General features: G+C 39.0%; 1 protein-coding gene across 2 annotated transcripts; it reads right to left on the bottom strand.

The window, feature by feature from the left end:
- Positions 1–310: 310 nt before the first annotated feature.
- Positions 311–22,032, bottom strand: HSPA4L (heat shock protein family A (Hsp70) member 4 like). Of its 2 annotated transcripts, XM_027658925.1 has the most exons (19): positions 21,808–21,941; positions 17,685–17,742; positions 16,105–16,245; positions 14,843–14,965; positions 13,365–13,464; positions 11,840–11,973; positions 10,988–11,232; positions 10,826–10,902; positions 9,547–9,698; positions 8,954–9,060; positions 8,415–8,548; positions 7,024–7,226; positions 4,986–5,084; positions 4,344–4,481; positions 3,892–4,017; positions 3,144–3,251; positions 2,045–2,164; positions 1,540–1,701; positions 311–1,094 (listed from the first exon to the last, which is right to left on the bottom strand). In XM_027658925.1, the coding sequence occupies exons 1-19, from the start codon at positions 21,912–21,914 to the stop codon at positions 900–902; spliced, it is 2,529 nt and encodes an 842-aa protein (XP_027514726.1). In that variant the 5' UTR covers positions 21,915–21,941; the 3' UTR covers positions 311–899. The 2 variants fall into 2 exon arrangements, with proteins under 2 accessions (XP_027514726.1, XP_027514727.1); XM_027658926.1 differs by lacking the exon at positions 4,986–5,084 and having other exon boundaries at positions 21,808–22,032.
- Between the last annotated feature and the right edge of the window lie 884 nt (positions 22,033–22,916).

Below are 22,916 nucleotides of genomic sequence, written 5' to 3'. Positions count from 1 at the left end.
GGTGCTGATATCCAGCTTGTGCAGCACCATTTCTGTGGTTTCTCCTTCCCAGCACGAGACACGATGTAAATTTAATTCAAAACAAAAGAAGTGGAAATAGTAACAAGTGCAATAAGACATTTTCAAGGGAAAGCTACACAACAGGCCTTGTGAATTCTAACCTTTCATCCTATTATCATTAGCATCATCCTATCATAAGCACAGTACATTATGTACAGCGGTGTGCACCAAGACCATGAATTTCAGCACATGGCAGAGCCACTATACTGGAGCTGTTTGTAACTAAGATTGTTAGTGGTGCGGGAACCTAAAAAAAGAAACACATTTAAGCTTGTATTATTCAGTTTATATGAAAAAGACCGTACAATTCCCATGGTACATCAACAAGATCGACTGGTATGCCAACTAACCTCTATTTTAATATTTAAATTATAACAATACAATAACTAGAAAAGGTCAGTGCTTCAAGTGACAGTTTTTGCCACTTCAATTCCAATATTTTTCCAAAATAATGATGCGATTAGATCTACACTTGAGCATCAGTAGTGCAATACAGTATCCTTTCCTGAATAAAGGAGCTGAGGTTTATTCACAATAAAAGCTTTAAATAAGGTAGATTGTTGCCATTTATATATCAATTCTGTATGTTTGATATAAAATATATCGGGAAAGCTTAAACTGACTTATACAATCTACATTTGGCTAAAGCTCCACATAAGCAGCATCAGTGGAAATGAACATCAGAGGTGTACTTAATATAAAACACTTTCAAAACTACTCATCAACAAATGACAGAAGTTTGGCTAAGAATAACTGAACATCTGAAGTGTGTACCAGACAAAAAGAATGGACCCTGTGGTTACTTGCACTATTTTAATTAAGTAAAAGAAATGCAAAATTTAGTCCACTTCCATTTCTCCGGAGGGTTTGGTCTGCTGAGGGTTGTCCTTTGCTGGTTCAGGTTTTGTTTCAGTACCGCTCTGTCCGTTCACTGGTCCGTTGTGTTCACCATTAGCTTTTGACTGCCCATCACTGGGAGGTTCTATCTTCGGTTTGGGCTTGTATATAATGGGATTACAGAAGCTATCCAATTCCTAATTGTGACAGAATTGAGACAGCAAGGTCATTTGGTGCCACAGCAACTGTACTATACTAGAATGTCTCTCATTCATTTCTGGTCCATAACAGCCTGGAATTCAATTTTCAAGGATTAGACTTCTCAACTCTATTAAATTTAGAAACTTAAAATAAGCCTTTCACTACCTAAAGAACTTCTGATCTGTTACAAACCTAAATGGCAATCCATTCTGCAAAAAGTCTGGTGCTGTAACTCGGTATTTAAAAAAGCTTATGCAGAGGTATGCTGTAATTCAAGAGCCAGCACTGAAGATTGCTGAAAGTGTTGGTCCCTCTGTATAAATCTTTTAATAGCTTTAAAATATTTGTAGATGTAATATTCTACTTCAAATCTCGGCCAAAATCTGGTTCAAGACAAACTTATTAGAATGCAACAATGATCTTTATGATTTTTCTTTTTACCTTAGATTTTGCCAGTATTTCTGCCACTTTCACAACTGGATCCTGAGTCAGACTTAGTTTATTCTGGGCATTCATTTTGCTGTTCAACCAATTCATAGCCTCATTGATGTATTTTTCAACTTTTTCCATCTCAGCAGGATCTAGGTGATCATATTTTTCATCCTAAGGAGAGATATTTGTATCACCAATTAATATATGCTGTTCACCCAATTAAATTAATCTTAGAAGCTACAGAAACACTCGTAACAACCATAACTTGAGAGATCCATTTCAGGTGGTCCAAGTGACCATGAAAAATGTAATGATCTTTGATTTATGTTCTTATGAAGAAGCTGTTTCTGCTAGTAATGCAAAACAGTTTTCAAGTTCTCAGGAGTCAAAGTACAACAGCCCTTCTAAAGCAGTTTAAGAGTTAATCCTATAGGATTTTTTTTAAATGCAAAAAGCTCTACAGCCAAACTCAAAACACTTATAATCCTTAAATCACTAAATAATTTATTTCTACCTTATTTTTGTATGCTTCTACTGCTTTCATAAAGAGCTGAATCTTCTTTCCCAGTTCATTTAGAACTTTTGGTCTCTCTTCATGTTCCATGCATCTTTCCTGAATAGGCTGTCCAAATTTCTGGAATAGTAAGCACAAAGATCTTTACAAAATACATATTTCCTTTAGTCTGGTCTAAGAATAAAATGAGGCATGGGAAGGAAGGCTGCCTTTAAGTCCTTTTCTCACCCATTCAAGAGCTAAATCTTTGCATGTTTCTTTAGTGCATCATCAACAAAAAAAATCCCAGAGGTTTAAACAAAGGAGTAGTACCTATCCTTACCAAGCTTGGTATTTTGCAGTTTTCTGCAAAAAGAGCTTTTGGAACAGAAACAAATCAAGATTTAATGGATGCTTTAATTTTCAAGCAATTAATCTGACAACTTCTAGTTTTATCCACTGTTTTTTTTTTCCTTCTCTTGAATACTGGTATCCAGGCAGTTGCCTGGATCTGCACTGCTGTTTCCATCAGTTATCCCTCCCACAAAGGAAATCTGACTTGAGAAAAAACAGCTGGAGCCCTAGGGCGAGAGATATACTTCAACTTACTCCAAAGTAGCTAGTCATTCATCAGAATTCACATTTTCCCCATGAGATTATTAAAATCTAAAGTATTTAAGTTTGGTTTTTTTTGTCATTGATCAAATGATACAGTGGAAGCTACTGTTAAAGCACTCTCAGCCTTTATCGTTAGACATTTGACTCAAAAATTGGGTTTTATAATACAGCCATAGAAGACCACTTAGAACAGGACAATCAGAGCATATAGTCTGGAGTGTAATTCTGATTACCCAGGAAGGCAGTCAAACTATTCAAAAACCTCCTTCAGATTGTAACAAGACTGACAGAAAATTCCCATAGCAATTAAATCTGTTGTCACTAGTAACAGCCTGCTTCATTTCAACCATTTTCAAATTAGGAGGACAACTCTCATTAAAACAAACCATAGTTTTAGTTCTAAATATTATGTTCGCTTCATAAATAACTTATACAGACAACCTGAACACCCACCCATAAATACACATGCATGACTTTTCTAGAAAGCAACTTAAAACCTTACTTTTAATTCCTGAAGCTTATCCATGTATACTTGTTTTGGTTGGTCCTCTCCATCTTCATAAAGCCAATTTTCAGTGTCCTCCAACATCAAGGTCAGCTTGTTTGAATCCTACAACGCAAGTTAGGGACACTCCAGTTCAGAAGGGAACACATCAAAGGAGACTTTTCTCCCACCCGAACACACCTTCTTTGCACTTCACCCCTACTCAAAAAAGACTGTTTTATCAGCTTGAAACATTCAAAGTGATAGTGAAGGAAAACAGTAATTAACAGACTTCAAAGTTAAGATTTTACAGAGTGATAAGAGAGGGAGGACAGCCCTACTCATCTGATTTGCAGGTGAAGTTTATTGGAGTTATAAAATCAGTCCCAAAGCTATGTAAGACAGCCCTTGCACTTCTTAATATTATTCCATATTATCTGTTCATTTTTTTTTTATTCCTACCCACTGACACCATCTAGAAGCTTGTGGCCTGCTTTCCTATGCTGACCATAGGATTTTTATTTTCTGCCTGCATCCCAAATCTTTCTTTCCCACTGAGGACCTTCTAGACAATAAAGAACTCTGCTTGCTTACAAGTCAAATGTTACGTCCAAGTGTAATTTGAACTTCACTTTTGTGAAGTTGAGCCATCTCTTACTCCAAAACTAGTCCAAGAGACTTCTGGAGCCTTCCCAGAACCCACGCTCAAAATTTATTAATACAAAGGAACTTTTTCCAACAGTTGAAACATATAAGCAAGTCTTACTTCTTCAGTGATAAATTTCTCAAAGACTCCACACAGCTTGTCTCTGAATTCATACACATACTCTTCAACAGCATTCTTAGCATCATTTCTTTCTTTCTCAAGCTTGTCTTGCATCATCATCTTCCCCTAGGGTGGAGAAAAGCTTATTTAAAACTAAAAGCATTTTAAATGTCAAGCTCAGTGACTACTCTCTTGAAAGTGTGCCACAGAACTTGGCAGAAGCCTGCTAATTTCCAATTACTGATAAAAGTGTTCACCTCTGTGTAAGTCATCTGCACTGCAAGCACAACTAGAACAGCGTAAGCTAAGTCTAATGAAACTGAGTAATTTCACCAAAACCCCAACAAAAACAAACCCCCTTACAATTCTAAATTGGGTAAGTTGATGGTTGCCAATTATTTTAGATAATTACTCACAGCGACATTGAGTGGTCATCTGTTTATGCTGCTTACCTCATTTTCTATATAGGAATTGATCAGATCTTGTCCCAGTTGCCTATAGAGGCTTGCCTGTATAGGGAGGTCAATACTCTTAACTTTTGTTTTAGCCTTTGGCTGGGATAGATGATCTTGCTTTTCTCCAGAAGAAGCCTATAAAGAGTGACACTACTAAGAAACTTCCAGGAATGGAAATATTACTACATTTACACTCAAAAAAGAGAGACGAATAAAACTAGTTAAGACAGCTACAAATTAATTTTATATAGATTTAGCACCTAATTATTCCTCTGTATTCAAAATCACCATTACCTCAGTTTTGAACCAAACTGGTGAAATTTAATTTCTTTAAACATAAAGAGCTGTAAGAAAACTTGTTCAGAAGCTATTATTCTTTACAGTATTTCGTAAGTTTCCCTAAATTACATCTTCACTATAAAATTAGGTTGAACAACGGAAACCTACTTCAAATTCTTAACCATACTGTGTTGAAAATTAAAGTGCTATGGTAGAAATCCTAACCTACATATATTCATTTATTGAAATGGTTATGTAAATATGCATTTCTTTAAATACAGTCCTACATTCTGCAACTAGTAAAATCAGTGAGTGTGAGAATACTGGGCAAAAAACGTCTTATCAGTACTGAATACAAACTTTTGTTTCGGTTCCAGCATTTTCAGTTTCCTCATCTGCTTGGTTCTGTTGTTCACCTTGACTTTTTTGCACACCTTCTTGATCAACCTGCATTTTATCCTAGAGAGAGAGTTACATAACTGAATGCAATGGTTTGCTGTAAGATTTAAGACTGATGTCAGTTACAGTAGATAACACGCAATATATAACCTTCAGAATCAATCCTAAAAATTTTTGATTCACCATGTTTGAACAGGTGTTTTGATATATTGCTTGTATTTCTATCTTTCAAATTAAATGAACTCAGCCTTTTGATGTTGCCGTCTGTCCCCATAACATAATTACACTACACCTTGTGAATACTCCCTTCACTTTAAATTAGAAATGCATACATATAAAATGCAAGCAAAGAACATTCTAGAAACACACCACCGACACAGGCAATAACAACGGGTTCTCTATGGAACAGCCAGAACTCTGACCTTGTATAATTTTTGACTTAAACTTTAAAGTCTGTAGTCCAAAGCAGAAGTAATTTAATCATCGTAATTATTACCTGCATCTGTCTCGAGGACAGTGAGACTAATAAAAATTAATTTCTGTAGTAGTAGCCTCTTGGAGTACATGACCAACTGTCTTCCCTCCTTGCCACCCAAAATAAAGCAAGTTTCAATTAAATTTATGTGTAAATTTATCCTAAATTCATCACTTATGCTTTATTCTAAATTTAACAGTCTGAAAAAGACACCACTAATTATTAGTGCTGATCACTTGGTTTAAGTAATACAACTCCCTGTCATCACTGAAAAACACTTTCAAGAGAAGTTTTCAGGATGACTCTAATATTTGGACATCCAGCGCACTGATAACTAAGGAGCTGTAGATGAAGTCTGAAAGATCCAAGACTGCTTCTACTAAAAGGAATTCAGATTTCTGGATTCATAAACTACATATTCATGAAAAATCATTTACTGTTAGTTCTCCAAAATACAAAGAAAGTCACTTAAGGATTTCAAACTCTACCACGGAGGCATATGTTGCATTTTAGAGTGGAAAACAAGGTTACTTTTACCAAATGTAAGTTTTGTCACTTCAGAGTAGGGGGAAAAAAAAAAAAAAAAAATCGAAATGCTAAATTTACTGTTCTTACTGTTCACACAGAAAAGCCAACAACATTAGGAACTGTTTTACCTACAGGAAATAGCTATAGAGGGGAAATAATACACATATACACCACAAACCTCCTCCTCAGAGTCAAGGGGATCATCCTCAATACTGAAAGGTAATTGCTGACAAGCACCATTGTGAAACAGAAGATATGTTAGACAAATGGAGTACTACAGCTGGAAAGCCTGAGGACGGAAGCAGTTACTCGTGTACTGAACACCCAGTGAACTCCATGAGCAGTATGCCTCAGACTAAATGCCAGCTCTATCACTTCCAATCCTTTTCCACTTGATTACAACCATCAGATACGGAACACTTGCCCACAAGGAAATGCATCATATTTAGTATTTCAAATATGCTCACATTCCTGGAAAGCAATGTAGTATTTAAGGAGTTGCTTATATAGATTATGTAATGCTAGTTGTGTAACCACTTGCTCTAATTCCTGTAGTATATTGAACTAAAGTGGGAAAAGCTGCTAAGAACAAATCTTAAATGAAAGGCTGCCAAGGCTACCATATATAAATTTTACTCATTGAAAAAATACTGTGTGAGGAACAACAAACCCTAAGATTAATTTGTCAACAGATCTCATTATCTGGTGTTGCTAGCAAATGGCAGCATATTTAATGCTAATGCTGCTGAGATGGTGAAGCACAATAACAAAAAATATCACTTTATTCTTTAGAATCTGGTTTTACTTTGTTCTTTCTTTCTTAGTGCCACACTTCACTAGTACTTCAATAATAAACATGAAGAAATGTGTTACATAACTGAAGAAGTAATTTAAGGGTGGAGAAGCAGTAACTGTCAAAACCTAAACACTGATTTAATCTGCAATTATTGTCTCTCTTATCAGAATTACAGTATAGATATTTCCAAGTTTACATACCAGCTCTTCATCTCTGCCTTGGTTCTTACTCGATGATTCAGTGTCCATGGGTGTGTCGTTGTGATCCCCCTCTATGTTCTGCTTCTCTATTATGGAAGCATTAGCCACGCTGAAAAGGCCATGGATATTGACACGCACTTTCACCTTCACTTTGGAACTGTCGCCATCAGGTTGGGGACCAACATTCTGAATAGTGAAACGCCCTTGAAAACAACAAAGACAGCTTTAACTGTTGTGTCAAAAAAGTAGTGAAAGAGTGTTAATTTAAACAGCACCTTCATGTAACTTGAACTACTTGGAAACTTTCTACTTAGTTGTCAATCCTACAATGTAAGCTGCAGGTAGATAAACTAAAGCCTGGTTCCCCAATTATTATCAGTTCACTGATAAAGCAAAAACATCTTACTAATTATCTGTATTTCATAAAAAAGCAAGATACCACTTTACTAGGTATTCTACTTCTCTGTTGCCTTCTGTAACCATCACACTAGAGAAATTACTCTGATGATCTCAAATGGTTTCTTTTGTCCACGTAACTCAAACTTCACACTGCAAAATAAAATGTTAACAGAGATTTTGAATGATGAATTTGATAACAAGGCTGCACTACACTTCCTGGAGAATGAACAGTGCTTATCAAGGCTTCTGGAAGTAGTGAGGTTGATACATTTTGCAACTTGCTGGAAATTTGACTGTAGATGATGCAGAGTGTGCACACATAAAGAATAACGTTTCTTCCTGAAGACCACAGACTTCTTGCATAGACAGCTAAATAAACAGTACCAAGTTTATATCTGATTAAGAAATCAGGAAATAAAATCCTGAATTAAAGACCCTGAGGAGTGTATTAATACTGCAAGTAAGGCAGCATTAGCTACCAAGAAACTTATTCATACCATCTAATTCTTTAGACTCTACTACAGATGCTTAAATTGAGGAAATGCCTATCTTTTGTGTTCTCAGATTAACAGAAAGAGACATGACGGATAGCACTAGATGTTACCTGTCCAGACAGGTAACAGCTCCTTTGATCCAATTTCTTTGAAAAATCCAGGCTAGCTGGCACATAAGATCTTTATCAATTTTATAGAAATTGAAAGAACGAGACAATAGAGCACTAAAAACTCCTTGTACCTACTTGTTTTAAAGCATTCAGAAACTAAAGATAAAATGAACAAAGCAGAATTTTTTTTAGGAACTGTCCAACAAAGATGTCAATACTGTTTGATCACTGCATTTAAACCAAAAAGACTGTGCTGAGCCTTTCTAAAGAACCAAAGCTTTACTATAAACTAGGAAATATGGAAGTGACCTATCTTAGAAGAAAGGAGAACCACTCTTCCCAATATCAACAGGAGCTGGGTAAGGAGTTTCTATTCACATGTCCTTACCTATTCTGGAATCAGGATAAGGCACTTCATGTGGATGGGTATAATAAGCTTCCAGGTCAAAAGGCTCTTTCTTGTGAAAAGTAATTACTTTTGAGAATGGAGCAGCATGGTTCTTACTGAAGACTTCACACTCCCTAAAGCAGTAAAACATTAAGTGAGGTTAAACCTCTGAGTATAATTTAATGGATAATGAAAATCCAGGTATGTTAACGATCAGCAGCCATGCAAACAGTTGAGTAATTTAAGTCATTTTATGACAACATTTGGAGGTTGAAAGCCTCTTGCTACCCTAATGCTCTCTGCATTCAAGATGACACTTATTAAAAACTAAGCAACTTCACTGCAACATTTCTTAATTAAATGTATTTCCAATTATTAAGCAGTAATTGGAAATCAAAAAGGTACAGTGCAAAAAAAAAATCTAAACCAGTTCAAGTGGATGAGAGCTTCAAAGCCAGAGGTCTGTTTTTTTCCCCACAGCTCAACATTTTTCTTGATATACAAACACACATTTTTTAGTCGGCACTGTACCAACTTACCCTGTTCCTTCTTCATAAGATGATTTCCATCTCAATGTTACAGAGTAAGGAACAACATCTGTGATGGAAAACTCACGCACTTTAAAAGCTGGGGAAAGAATTGCACACTAGAAAAAAAAAAAAGACCAAAATTTTATTATATCCATATAATCAAATAAATAACAAGTACAAGAATTAATACTTAAGTGCTAAAAGGCTACAAATCATATTGGTCATATGGAGGTCCTACTTATCATAGAATTTTTTTTAACAGAACCTTCTCATAGTTAATTCAACTGAAAGACTTAACTAAAGTAATAGGTGCTACTTCCCCAGTGATTTTCAGTGAAGATACCCAGCAAAGCTTTTGAACGACTACACGGAACAGCAGAATTTCGGTCATCAAACTTAACAGGTCTCTAACAAGACCATCCTTTTAACATGACACAGTAGCAAATTAATGAATGTAACAGAATAATTTCTGACAAACTGTTGAAAGAAGTAAGACTCTGTATCTTGTTTCAGCTGTAGCACCTTTTGCTTGTGGTTAGTTTTATTTCATTAGTACATGATGTTAAAGTAGCAATACCGAAGTTTTATTTCAATAACTATACCTGCAAGGCACAGCCTCTTGCAACAGCTTCATCAGCATTTAGTGTGGTGCTTATCTCTTTACAGAAAAAGTTAGAGATCTGTTCCTTCACTGCTGGAATTCTAGTAGCCCCACCTACTATTTCTATACTGTAGATATCTTCACGCTGAAGTTCTAGAAAAGAGAGTGCATGGCTTTAAATTATCGTCAAGATTTCAAAAAGTTGTCTTTGGACAACTAAAAAAAAAAGAAGAAAAGGTAAGAGTCCTCTTATTATCCGACACTGTGACAAGCACTGAATGCATTTAACAGCTGACAAGATCTTTGTAACTCTCTGTCCCTCCTGCAGGCTACAAAGGTTTCTAGTTGCATAAACCTGGGAAATGCAGAAGCCAAGCATCAATGAGAACAGCATGTGCATCCCCTTTCTAGTGTGCATAGACCCAGAAGTGTAAAACTGGGTCTTCTTTAGGAGCCCTGCCCTACTGGACAATACCTCACCTCTCCTGAACAACAAAATGAAACCCAAATATACCTCATCTTATGGCTGGCTCAATCTTGGTTGCCAAAAATGTAAAGCAAAACCTTTAGCTAAATATATGTAAAAAATAGTAGATTGTGCTTGCAGGTTATCTTGAATTCAGAATTAAGAAGTTATGTGTATAAATAATCTCAAACTATCAGTCCTTGAACAGCTCTGCTCAGATGTTACTCAGGTTGTTACTTTCTGTATTAGCTATTCTCAAGTCACAAGAGAAGCACAATTCTTCCCTTTCTTTTAGATGAAGATGTTGGAATTAGGGGTAAAACCTTTTCCCGTGAAAGTCTAATTCTCTCCTTTACACTACATTAGGCAAAAACAAAATTAATTTGTTACTTGCACATGCTTCTGGTAATTTGTTTTAAGAATATACTGCCAAATTCTCAGGTCAGTGAAGACATGTATGTATCACATGGAACAGGCTGGCCCAAAGGTTGCAGTAAAGAATAATATTTTTTCCCCATCATCATTTTGGCTTGGTTTGGTTTTGTGTTTTTTTAAATCAATTCAGAGTGCCAGCCTTTTCCATGACACAGGGTGAATGAGGGTCAATAACCAAGGTTGCAGAGTGGCATGTGCAATAAATGAGGCAGGAATGGGATCATGCAGTCATGACAAGCGTATGAATGGAACTTACATTTAACTTTTCAGTATTTAGCTTTGCAATTCTAATAAATACAAAAATATATTAAAAAGATAATCATTAAGGAGATCGAGGATAACTGGATTACTAGCAGTACCTAAATTAACTCCTACTTACTTGCTTGATCCATGGCTGCTCTTAGAGGAGGCTCCACTCTGGCCAGAAGGGCAGCACACAATTGCTCAAACTGAGCCCTGCAGGACAGGAAGAGTGTTCCACATTATGAGGCAGCTTAGAGACCACCCTCCCCTGCACCTCAGTGAACACAGCACACCGCACCTGTTCATCTTACTGGAGACATCAAGGTCATTCATGAAGCACTCAATATTGAGTGGAAGGTCAGAAGCATTTGCACTCATAAGCTTCTTGAGCTTTTCACATTCCTGATACAATCGCAACAGTGCTCGCGGATTCTCTTTTACATTCAGTTTGTATTTTGTCCTAAATTCTTCAGAGAAGTAGTCTACCAAAGCCTCATCAAAATTCCTACCACCTACAAAAGGGTCAAAGGTAGTAGCCAAGACCTGACAGAAGTGAAAGAAAGATGAGAAGTTATTAGACAATGTTTGTTCTGTGTCATTTACTCAACACAGCAAAATGTGCTATCATCTTCCATGTGACTTCAAATGGCATTTTGCTACCAAAGACAAGTTCACAAAAGCATTCAGCCAGTAGCAGCTCATAGACAAAAGTCTCCAAAGCAGGAAGTGAAAACTGTTCAGTTTTACCTTGCTTCCTATTGGATTTAAGACTTTCAACTTGGAAAAAAACCCCTGGCATCATGGAGTGACTTGGGCAGTTCAAGAATTTCCCATGAGTAAGTCAGCTGCACAACTACAATGCTTTTGAGACTACCTGATTACGCAAATATATCAGTAATATAACATGGCACAAAAAATGCAGTGTGCTCAATTATCAAGCACTTTTCAAAACATACTTTGGGATAGTTCACTTCTGCTTTTTTCAAAAACTGACTTACTGAAATAGCAAAAAACAACAGAAGAGTTTTGTATTCCACGTTTTAAAAGTATTTGCTATAGACATTTAAAAAATAATCTTTCCAAAGAGCAGTATTTTGAATATTAAATACTTCAGGCATATGGAATTTAAATGCATGACTTAAAAGATTACCTTCAGTTTTCCCTTGTTAAAAGCACAGATGGAAACCTGATATGCAGAATGTCCCATATCAACAAAGACCACATTTCTTGGCTTCTCTTCCAAGGCTGGCAGATCTTGCTTGTATATTCCATAGGCTAATGCAACTGAAAAACATCAGCCCATGGAAGTTAAGGGCAAGATGTAAAGTGTGCATTAAAAGCACTACCAAAAGACACACACTACCCATTCTTTACCCTTTCTAAACACCTCCACAACTGCTCAAATGTTGAAAAAATGTTGAAAACACATTTTTCATTGACAAGAGATGAAAGAAATGTCAAGTGAAGGTTTAACACTACTGAAGCATCACCCTGTAATTCAGTTCTGCTTGCAGCCAAATTAACATTGTAATTTGTGAAATTGCACAGATTAAGCCTCATGCTTACACCTCCCCCTTGAAATGCTTTCATTATTTTTTATCTTAGCTTTGCAAAACTCACGCATACCCAAGAAACAAACAAAAAAAAAGCGTTTTAGAAGACTAGTTTACACAAATCTAAGATTTCACTACCCAGCACTCATTTGGAAAGTTGTTTAAGACTTTCTAAGTGCAAAGAAAACTTTGATCAAGAAAAATAAAAGTTACTGATTTAAACAGCTCCATGTTTAGTTCCCATAAAGTGTTAGGTATTTCTGTGCTCTACCCTGACCAGAAGAGGGAAGTTACTTTATAGAACCTGTTGTCCCACTGCTGCAGCTGACAGGATTGCCTCAAGTTTCAACTGTCATTACCCCACAGACTCAGTTGACTTGGATATCTGAAAAGTCATATAGTTCAAGTTGTCTGTAAATATGATCAGCAAATCCACTTTTGGAGAAGTGCATAAAAATGCAATTTGTGTAGAAGCAGCTCTTAAAGCATACACATTAAGTAGTTAAAAATGAAAAATCTTTGGATTATACTTTATAATTTCCCTTCAATGTTTCTCACTTCAACTAAGTATTAGCTTACAATAAAAGTATTTCCCTAATGCTTCCATGAGTTTTATTTTTACTTCAATATACCCATCTTCTAGAAAGCTGGAAAGAAAATTAGAAGACCCCACTACACACCTATGTTAAAGAATGTATTTACCATGTTTTAGTCACATCTGATAATATTGTACTGTACTATTATTTAATACAGCAATTAAGAATTTAGGTCAGGTGCACACCCCAGCTGGATCATGAAGAGATTCAGAAGGTAGCTCAGGCCTTCCTGATACAGCTTCTGTAGGTTCATGGTACAGCTGAGAGGTAAGCACAGATGCCAGCTTTCCAAAGCTATCCCCCAGTGGCACTGCGTTCAAGTTAGCAAAGCCCAACTTCCATCACGCCTCCTAAGTGCTGCACACCACCCCACTGTGGCGTTTCCAGTTCCCAAGCTGGATTGGGCAGTACCAGCCCAGACAGCTCTTTCTCAAGCTCCTAATTTTGTAAGAGCAGGATGTCATCACCCTCACATTCAAGAGCCTGAATGGATTTAAAAGGAAAAAAAAAAGTTTCTGCCCTTTACCTGCTGTAGTTTCATTCATCAGCTTCAGACAATTTAATCCTGCAATCTGCGCAGCTGCCATTACAGACCTTCTTTCAGCATCAGTGAAGAAACTAGGGACCTGTTTCCAAAAACAACAACACAGGGTATTATGGAATACGGATTTTTTAATTTAAATAAGTCAGACTTGTCCATTAAGCTACCCTATAAATGTCATTGCCACAAGAAACTGTTATGAGCTAGCCACAAATTAATAAGGCAGTCTGAATAAAACAGGTGGCTAATTCATTTTAGTTCATATTTTAATTAAGATTTCAAAATCTGACAAAAATGAAGTGGCATCCAAGGTTGTTTTAAATAAAGCCGATTTAAGCACCACAAAAAAATCCCCCTGAAAATGCCTTCTCAGATTCTTAAAATCATTACTAGTTACTGAAAACATTTGTGCAGGACAAAGTCAATACAATAAATATTCACACATGGCCCAAAAATAAGTTACAGGCAGAAGCACTGCAGTGATGCTGCAACTAAACCTGAACCTGTATTCATTTTTCAAATATCACCTCCAGCACAGTGCCAGCTTACAGGGAGCTACAACATTCAGTGCCATCAAAAACAGCCAAAGCATAAACAGAACTCATTTAGAAACTGGCTGCCATCAGCTGGCACATCTTCAGCGTCAGTCAGAACCACATTCACAGTGTGTTTTGTTGGCTACCCCTGTGGTGTATCCCTCTGTGCATGGGAGGTGCTCTCTAAGTGTCTTTGTACACCAAAAGGAAGCAAGGAAAAACATCAAAGTGGATTTGTAACAGCTAAATTACATGACTTTCCAGTTTCCATGTCTCTGACAGATGCAATGTCTCTCCAATCCCTCATGCCCAGACTTCCCAGCAGAGCCAGTAAACAAAAACCATGTGAAAAGCAGACACAGGAATTCATATCAGGAACAAAACCTCCTCACGGGGAAGGCCATCAGCTAGAAAAATCATGGGCAAACCAACCACATAAAAAGACTTTTTCAAACAAAGCCAAGTAATTTGGGCTTCTCAAATTGTTACTATGACCCTCAGAGAGTTTAGGCAACTCTCAACTGCACTACAACAGCACTCAACTAGGTAATAACAAAGAAATGTAACATGAATTTGGGAAGGTTCTTTGGAATCAAGGAGGATATGCTTACGCATAGGACAGCTTCCATTTATAACAGGAACTACTACAGTAATCAGGAATACTATATGCAGCCCTTGTAGACAGACAGTTTGGATTAGCTTAAGCAATATGTTCTTTCTGAAAACATCCTCTTGATTTAACAAATTTTTCATCTTCTCACATATGATTCCAAAAGCATTCTCATACGGAAAACCTTTAACAAAGGCCTATTTTTGGGGATACAATTTCTATCCACTACTTGTATCTATTCCCACTGCACCATGGTATAACTGGTCCTAGCTTACGTAAAGCTATCTATAGATTACAATAAATATATTACCACTTACTGAGATCACACAGTCTGCCACTGGCTTCTTCAAAGCACTTTCTGAAGTCTCTTTCAGTTTGGCCAATAACATTCCTGTAATCTGCTCAACTGCAAAAAGTCTCTCTTCATCAAGGTATCTCACCTGAAACAGAGAATTGTGATTCTGTAATCCATCAGCTCAACTTTTCTCTGAAGATGTGATGAAGCTTAATACCAGACTTTAGACACAAATAACACCATAACAATTGATGCTACAGATCTGTGCTACCTACAACAAATCTTAAAACAGTTCAGTTTAGGTGCAAATTGTTTTGTGGAAAACTTAACACCTCAGCTATCTCAAGGGGCTATTCACAACGATACAGTATTTTTGTTGCTCATGGTTTTTTTTTAATTTAAAAAACAACAACAAAGCATTATACATAACCCTACCACAAGCTGAAAATAAGAGTTTTGGAGCAAACCCAAGGAACATTTCTTCCTGCAAGGGTCACTTAAGCACATGAGGCAGGAAGGGTGCAAACAAGGCAATTCTAACAGTCCTGCCTTGCTCAGGAAACACATCTGAACCTTCAGCCTTCGTGTGAAGTTCTGTGTCCTGAATTCCTGAGAGACTACTGTCTCTCTAGCAATCCCAAGCACTCCTGTGCAGGGAAAACCAGAAGGATGTATATTTACACTGGCAATTATTGTGATATGACCAGGTGTACAGAATAAAACCCACTCTGTGGTATGAAGCCCTGTCGAAAAGCAACTCAAAGTGCACTGAGGATGATTGGGAAATCTGCTTCAAAAGTGCATTCCTGATCCAAATTAAAATGCTAAAAAAACAGACACATTCAGAAATTGAAGCCAGAAAGCCTGAACTCTGAGAAGAGCAGTTTCCAGCCATTTAGTCTGGAAGTAAATTACAAATAACTTGTTCAGATTTTATATTCAGAGCATTATCTTGTTTTCCCAAAACTTGGTCTCTGCATGTCTAAGACCTAAACTCAGAGGGAAACTAATAATCGCACACAGTAGTTTTTTAAGGTATTTGAACATATTTGAAGGTAAATCTAGTAGGGTAAGGTGAAAAGCTAGTAACGGAAAGTACTATGGAAAGCAAATAAAACTGATGAGAAACCTCGATCGACATCTTGGTTAGAAAGTACAGGACTTATTTAGAGAAACAGGAATATATTTAGAGCCTTCTTAAGGAAAATGTAAGTCTGTTCATGCAAGAAGTGACAAAAGTCCAAATCTACCTCTAAAAGTACTCTGCCCAAAGCTTTAACTCACCTTTACTCCCACGGAGCCATTAGGCATCTTCTGAAGTTCATAGGGAAGTTTGGCCCTCTCAGCTTGTATGTAAGGATCTTCAAATGCTCTTCCATGCAGTTTTTTGAAACCATGTAATGCATTTTTTACATTTGTGACAATCTGTGGAAAACATATTTTAATTACCTGTGACATGCAGGCTACAGAGGACCGTGAAGAAAGAAACTCTTGTTATGTTGGGTTTAATTCACACACTGACCTGTGTAAAGCCCTACACATTCACTGGAAAGAAACATGTGGGGAGAGAAAGAAGAACCTACTTTTTAATCTATGACCTCCACTAAAAAAATTCAAGTTTACTTCTCTCTGTAATATTCATTAGCTTGCTGCCATCAATTTTCACTGTGGTTTTTACATTACAGGAACTTTCTGATACATTATGCAATATTTGAGATCATATATTGTTGCAATGGTTGTCATAGGAATAAATGAAGTTATTACCTACAATAACCTTATATGAACCTTCACCTAATGAACACATTTCACTTCCTCTGAAGTTCTCCTCTAATTCAGATCCCAACTGGACGTGAAGTCTCTCCACATCTGTTCTCTCATCAGTGTTTTAACCCAGTTACTTTAAGGACAGGCTTTTAAGCAAAGAAAGGGCCAGAAGAAAGAAATCCCAATGAACACAGTATTTAAACTATCAAAAGAAACTACTCCAGGGTAATCTTGTCCAAGATGAACTAGTTTACTAATCTAAACAGCAAATTTTCCAGCTGGGAAGAATACTGACAGGACACTTTCTCAGCAGCAAAGTTCAGGGGCTGAGCTCAGATAAAAAGTGTAAAGTTGCTCAGAATGAAAGCAATATGGCTTCTGCATTTACTGCCTGCTCATGGTACATCAGGAGGACTCTACTACCTTCACAACTGCCAGGCAAATCTAAGGGGAAGGAAGTCTTCAACATGCTAACATCGTGCATGGACACAAAAAAAGAGAGCCAGGCCTCACCTATTTTGAATTTGTAGATTCATACCGTCTATTACAAATCTTTAACATGTGGTTTTTTTCCCCAAAGGGAGGTTTTCCTAGGTTGCAAGTGAATTTACTGAGGATCAGAGAAATTTCACTTTCGTTCAAAGCTCCAAAGTGAGATAGTACATAACTAAAATGCATTCATTTCCCATTATAAGCAACAACCAGTATCTCTATGAAACTCTGTTCAACTTCAGTTTCAGCTTTTCTAAAGCATAAGCACATTATCCCTCCCTGCCCCAGTAGAAATTTAATTACAAACTCTATTCTTGTTGTCATAAGTAAGCAAGAAAATAATATTATTTTACTGGTGAACAAACAAGGTTTTCTGTTTCTTCTCTTCCCCCCCACCCTGTATGACAAAACAATGCAAAAATACAGTTGCAATTTTAATACAGGGTTGTTAATATTGCTGAAGCAGTAACTCTGAAATATTATTGTGCACTTACTGCACAAAATTCACTCCAAAACATAAAATTATCAACTTCATTTGTTACTTGTCTTCCCACAGTTCAACAGGACATAAGTCTAATAAGTCACAATAAAGTTTGTGATCCATTTACCTGGCTCTTTGCTGCATTCCCAATGGCTCGGGTCTTGGATCCCAAAGATATACATGCTCTATGTAAAAACAGAAAAAAAAAAATCAGCTTTAAAAGATAACATCATAAAACATTTCCATGGTACTATATAATATCCACAAAAATTCAAGTAGCAGAATATGGATGTGGTGTTTAAGAACATTACTGCATAAAGTACCAGAACTTGAAGTGGAATTCTAGTTATTCTTTTCAAATTACTTTAGAAACTGCATGTGCTGCAACTGTTGTCATTATAATTGCATTTAGGGAATTCTGTAAAAGTTTCTACAGATCTCATCACGAAGGAAAGGCATGAATAGTCATTTTTAGGTCACAGATAACTGTGAAAAGAAGCCTGTGACATTTAATTTAAAAACATGAACTTTACCAGTCAGGTTTTTTTGACTCAATAAACCCTTGAGTCTGACAGGACCACATTCACATTGCAAGAGCCCTTACCAACAATCCTGACACAACAACTGGAAAAAACCCCAAACATCTAAGGCCAGGGGAGTTGAACAGCCCACAAGCTGTTGAGCACTTCCGTAACTGAGGACTACCAAGTACATGCTGCAAACAGGCAAAAGGGGGATATCTGGGAACAGCTCCCAGGGTTTTGGAAGCTCTAATGCAGTCCACAGACCCTTGCTGTTTCTTGTGTCACCACTGAACACCTCTCTGGCTCAGCAAAGGCTGCCCCAGGTCACAGTCACCACCTGGCCCCCCTCACCACCATCTTTGGAAATGGTTGGGTTTTTTTCTGGAAGTTACTATCACCATACTTCACATTACAGATTTGAAACAGAACTCTTCCCCAAAAGGGAATTAATCTGGCTAAAACCATTCAGGAGTAAGTAACACATACAACCCAGATTTCACACAGTTCAAATGTAATTGTAATTGTTTAATGAATGTATAAAGGTCACTACAGCAGATTACTTCCTGCCTCCTCTCCATCATAACTACAATGAGGCCACTGTAATTTGAGAGTATCCTCTAGCAACCTCTTCTCTGTGACACCACACTGAACATACAAAACCTCCAGATTTCACTGCTGCAAACAGACAAGGCATTGCCCTACATTTTCAGATATGTAGTTCAGCTTTCACCATTTTTAACGTCACAGTGCTACAGTTCCCAATCATACCTTGTGATAATTAATGAAGGTCAGATAAAAGAGCTCTTTATATAGTAAGCAAATGGTTTACAAACTACTGCTATTGTATCACACGTTTTCAGTGTAGGAATCTGACTCTGTTGACAGACAATTACTGGCACATACTCCACGCAGAGCATGAAGCATCCAGTCAGAAGCTACTTGACACACCACAGCTCCTGCCAGGGTTTACTTCAATTAACTCACTTCCAGCACAGAGGGATGGATGGTTTCTTCTTCCATTGGCTGGGAAGCAACAATGCCAAAAAATGAATGTGCTCTCTTTGGCACCAAAAACTTCTGCAGTATCCAAAACAGTCCTCTAGGAAGAACATCCACCCTAAGGATACAAGGATACTGAACTGCTTCCCTTACCACTACCCTCAGCTTGCTTTGAAGAGAGCTGTAGAGCAGTACCCAGACTTCACTAAGGTAGCAACTCTCCTCACTGGAAGGACATTTCAATCCTCTCCCTGCACTGTTTTGAAGAAGATGTTACCTTCAGGATCTTAATTACAGCCTGTGATCACACTAAACACACGTGGTCTGAAAAAAAGTTACTAAAACATTATGAGCTATCAACAATTGGCTCTCTTCCCACAAAACTACAGTGGTGAGGGAGAGCACCTGAAAGGACCACTAGCCATGAGTTTAATGTGCTAGGAGCACTGAAAACATGTACAACAGACTAGTTGGAATTGCAAGTTCAGAAAAAGCCAAGCATCAGTTAACTTCCAAAGAGATGCAAGGGCCAAAAGCATTAAAATATACAAGTTCTACCAAAATGGATGGCTTCATAGCAAATCTTTTTCCTTTCTTTAGAAATATTCGTTCTAAAGCTTCCAAGATGATACACATCTTACGAACACTAACAATCCCAAGCATCAGATTACAGATGTACATTTCAGACAAAGGACCACCTGAATGTTTTAACAACAGGGATACTGGATTTATGACTTAAGAATCCTATGTTAAACTGTGGTAACACAGATCTTCCCCAAGTCTACACTGCTTTTGTCTGTATGCTGTAAATGATGATGTTCACAGCAGCACTGCGCAGGTATCTGAGCCAGCTCCAAAGCTGGAATCTGACTGCACTGATGAGCCTTGCCCAGAAAAAGCACAGCCAGGACTGTCCTATCTTTAGGCCCTGTGCCAGGATCTTTACATGGCTTAATAACAGCACCCTGCACATGAAAGGGTTACTGGCTTGTCCAGGTATTTTTACACAGTGCTACACAGATGCAGCAGACTCTGGATTTCTGGGAGTAAGTCACAAGTATTTGGGACATCTTCAATCCATGTTAACTATTAGCTAACTTAAGTATCTGAATGACGTAAGCACCTGTATAGAAACATTTAAAACATTTACTGTGTTGCTATGCACAGTAGGAAGAAAAGTTTTGACAATTCAAGAGTTAGATCTGTCTACATCACTCAAATCCTGTCTGAAGTAAAGGTTTAGCAACTATTACAAACTTACATAACAGTAATAAATTTGTTACATTTATATTGACCTTTCTGGTTTTCCTCAAGATAACAGCATTAGAAAGGATGTTCAAGTTGTCGTGTATTACTGCATTTTGAGACAGAGAAGGGCAAGGAAAATGTCACTTTAAGTGAGACACTCACTGCCTTTAAGTGTACATGTACTTCAGATGCTGTAATTGCCAACTTGTACATCCTTCATAATCCCTCTGCAAGTATCTTGAAAGTACAGTTAATCAGATATTAATGTGAAAAATATTAAATGCAGAGAAGCCTTTCTGCAAAGAACATACTCCAAGAACAACTAAGAATTGGAATTGCTCTTCATCACAAGGGGGAAGGAAACTACAGCTGCCTGAGGATTCTTTGGGCAACAACTTCATGGGATTCCTTGCACTGAATTTGAAAAGTCTCTGAATTTCAGTTCTCATAAAACGTGCACAAGGATAATGACTGCCTGAGAGTTAATGTGAAAAGTATATTTTTCTAAAGAATAAAAGGAGTATTAAACAGCATTCCCATTAAAACAGAAAGTATGCATTTCAGCACTCAATTTCTTCGCACTTCTAAAAAACAACTTTTTAGAAAGCAAACCAACACCTACATTTCTCCGACATCAAAAGGAGCGCAACGCTGAGGTTACTACAGCCTCACACAGCAGAAACAGCTTTCTCTGTTGGCTACAAGTTCCTTTAATAAACGGAAGCACCGTCCAACCCCCGATTTTCATGAGTATTACACGAATTCCTTAATACTCCTTGAAAATTATGCACAGACAGAGCTATGAAAATCCTAGACGTATCCCATAGAAACAGAGGAGCAAAGTCTCCACCTACTCTTGCGTATCCCATCATCACAGACGCTGCCCACTGCCCCCCCCTTTTCCTCGCCAGACCTCGGTATTCCACGGCCACCAGATGCGGTGCAAGTAAGAACAGGTTTAAAGAGAGGGAATTAATCGCGCCACTTCCCTGTTTCCCTGGTGAATCAACGTCCTCCTCCTCCCCAGTCTCGCCACCACTCCATCACGTAATTGTTAATGAAAACGCTTCCAGCTCTGGCAGGCGTTCCAGAGTTGGGGAAACACACGCACGCCACCGAGATCTTTGACTACCGAAAACAAAGCGTGACAAGGACGGAAATAAAAGTCCGCTGTGCCTCCGGAGCGGTGCGGCACATTCACAGCGCAGGATTTCAAGGACACGCAGAGGCAGCAGCCAGGACAGCCAGTCGCAGACACACGGATGTCTCCCGGGCACCCTCCAGCCCCGGCACAGAACCGCTGCGCCTGTTCTCGGCAAGAGGCACTCTCCCGGCTCCCGCCGCGGGGGCTGGAGCGTCCGGGGGGACCACGCGGGGAGCGCCCCGGGGCGCGCAGGGGACGCGGCCCCGCGAGACCACCCGGGGCTGCCCCTGGCGGGCGGAGCAGCAGCGCCGGGCCCCGGGAGCGCCGGTACTCACGGGGTGCAGCGGTCGCTGTACTCGTTAGCGATGGTCTCGATGCCCCCGCTCCGCGCCACGCCGATGTAGCAGTTGAGAAAGCCGAGGTCGATGCCCACCACAGACATGGTTGCGCCCGCTGCTCCCCGTGCCCGCCGCGGCTCCGCTGGGACTGGGACTGGGACTGGGACTGGGACTGGGACCGGCCCCGCGCCCGCCGCTCCCCCACTGCGGAGCGCCGGCACCAACCGGCAGCGGCCCCGCCGTGCGCAGGCGCCGCCGGCGGGAAACCCGCCCGGCCCCGGCCTCCGCCTCGGCTCTTTCCGGCACCGCTCGGGCGGCGCTGCCCTTCCAGAAGGATCTGGAACGGGAGGGAGGCGGGGAAGGAGGGAGGGAGCGGTGCCACCGGGAGCGACGCCCCGCGCTCGCGTCACGCTGCGGCGGGACCGCCCCGCCCGCCCTTAAAGGGAGCCCCCCTTAGAGCCAGGGTTGGCTGCGACACGGCTCGAGTTGATGAGATTATAGCAATCCGTAGCAATTAGTGCCGGGCGGTGATTGGGGTCATTAATACAGCCGTGCCTGGACTGGGTCACCACAGACCTGCCGTGAGGAGTGGGACAGACCCCCAGCTCCTGGAGCAGGTGGTTGGCCTGGAAAACCTTGAGACCCAAGGTGCAGGGTTAGCCCTGTATTATTAGAAAGCCAAGTTAGGCATTAGAAATGGAAACAAGACTTCTTCTGTCCGAGGTGGGGATGGCTTCTGGTGCCAGGGACAGGCAGAGAGCTGGGACCATCAAATCCTATATTCCACCCACTGCCAACACAAAACTGTCCTTGATTTGTGCCAATGTATTCCCAGAACCACCTAATCTGTCTTAATTTCCTAGAAAAACAAAAAAAAAAAAAAAAGAAATCTTGAACTCCAAATGTCTCTACTGCACTTAACCCATATTTTATGGGTGTCATTTTAGGTATCTGGGGGCTAAAACTCTATGAAACAAACCTACTGACTGGAAAAACTCTGTTAAGTATTTTTTGGCTTCTAAACAGTCTCACACAGCAGTGTGGTGTCTTTGTGACACAGCATGTGACACTGCACTGCAGTTTTGCTCTACTGGAAAGACTAAAAA

Source organism: Corapipo altera, unplaced genomic scaffold (genome assembly GCF_003945725.1).
Source record: "Corapipo altera isolate COAL_440 unplaced genomic scaffold, ASM394572v1 255, whole genome shotgun sequence".
Classification (NCBI taxonomy): Eukaryota; Metazoa; Chordata; class Aves; order Passeriformes; family Pipridae; genus Corapipo; species Corapipo altera.
The sequence above is the reverse complement of the archived record's forward strand: the minus strand, read 5'-3'. Positions and strand labels throughout refer to the sequence as shown.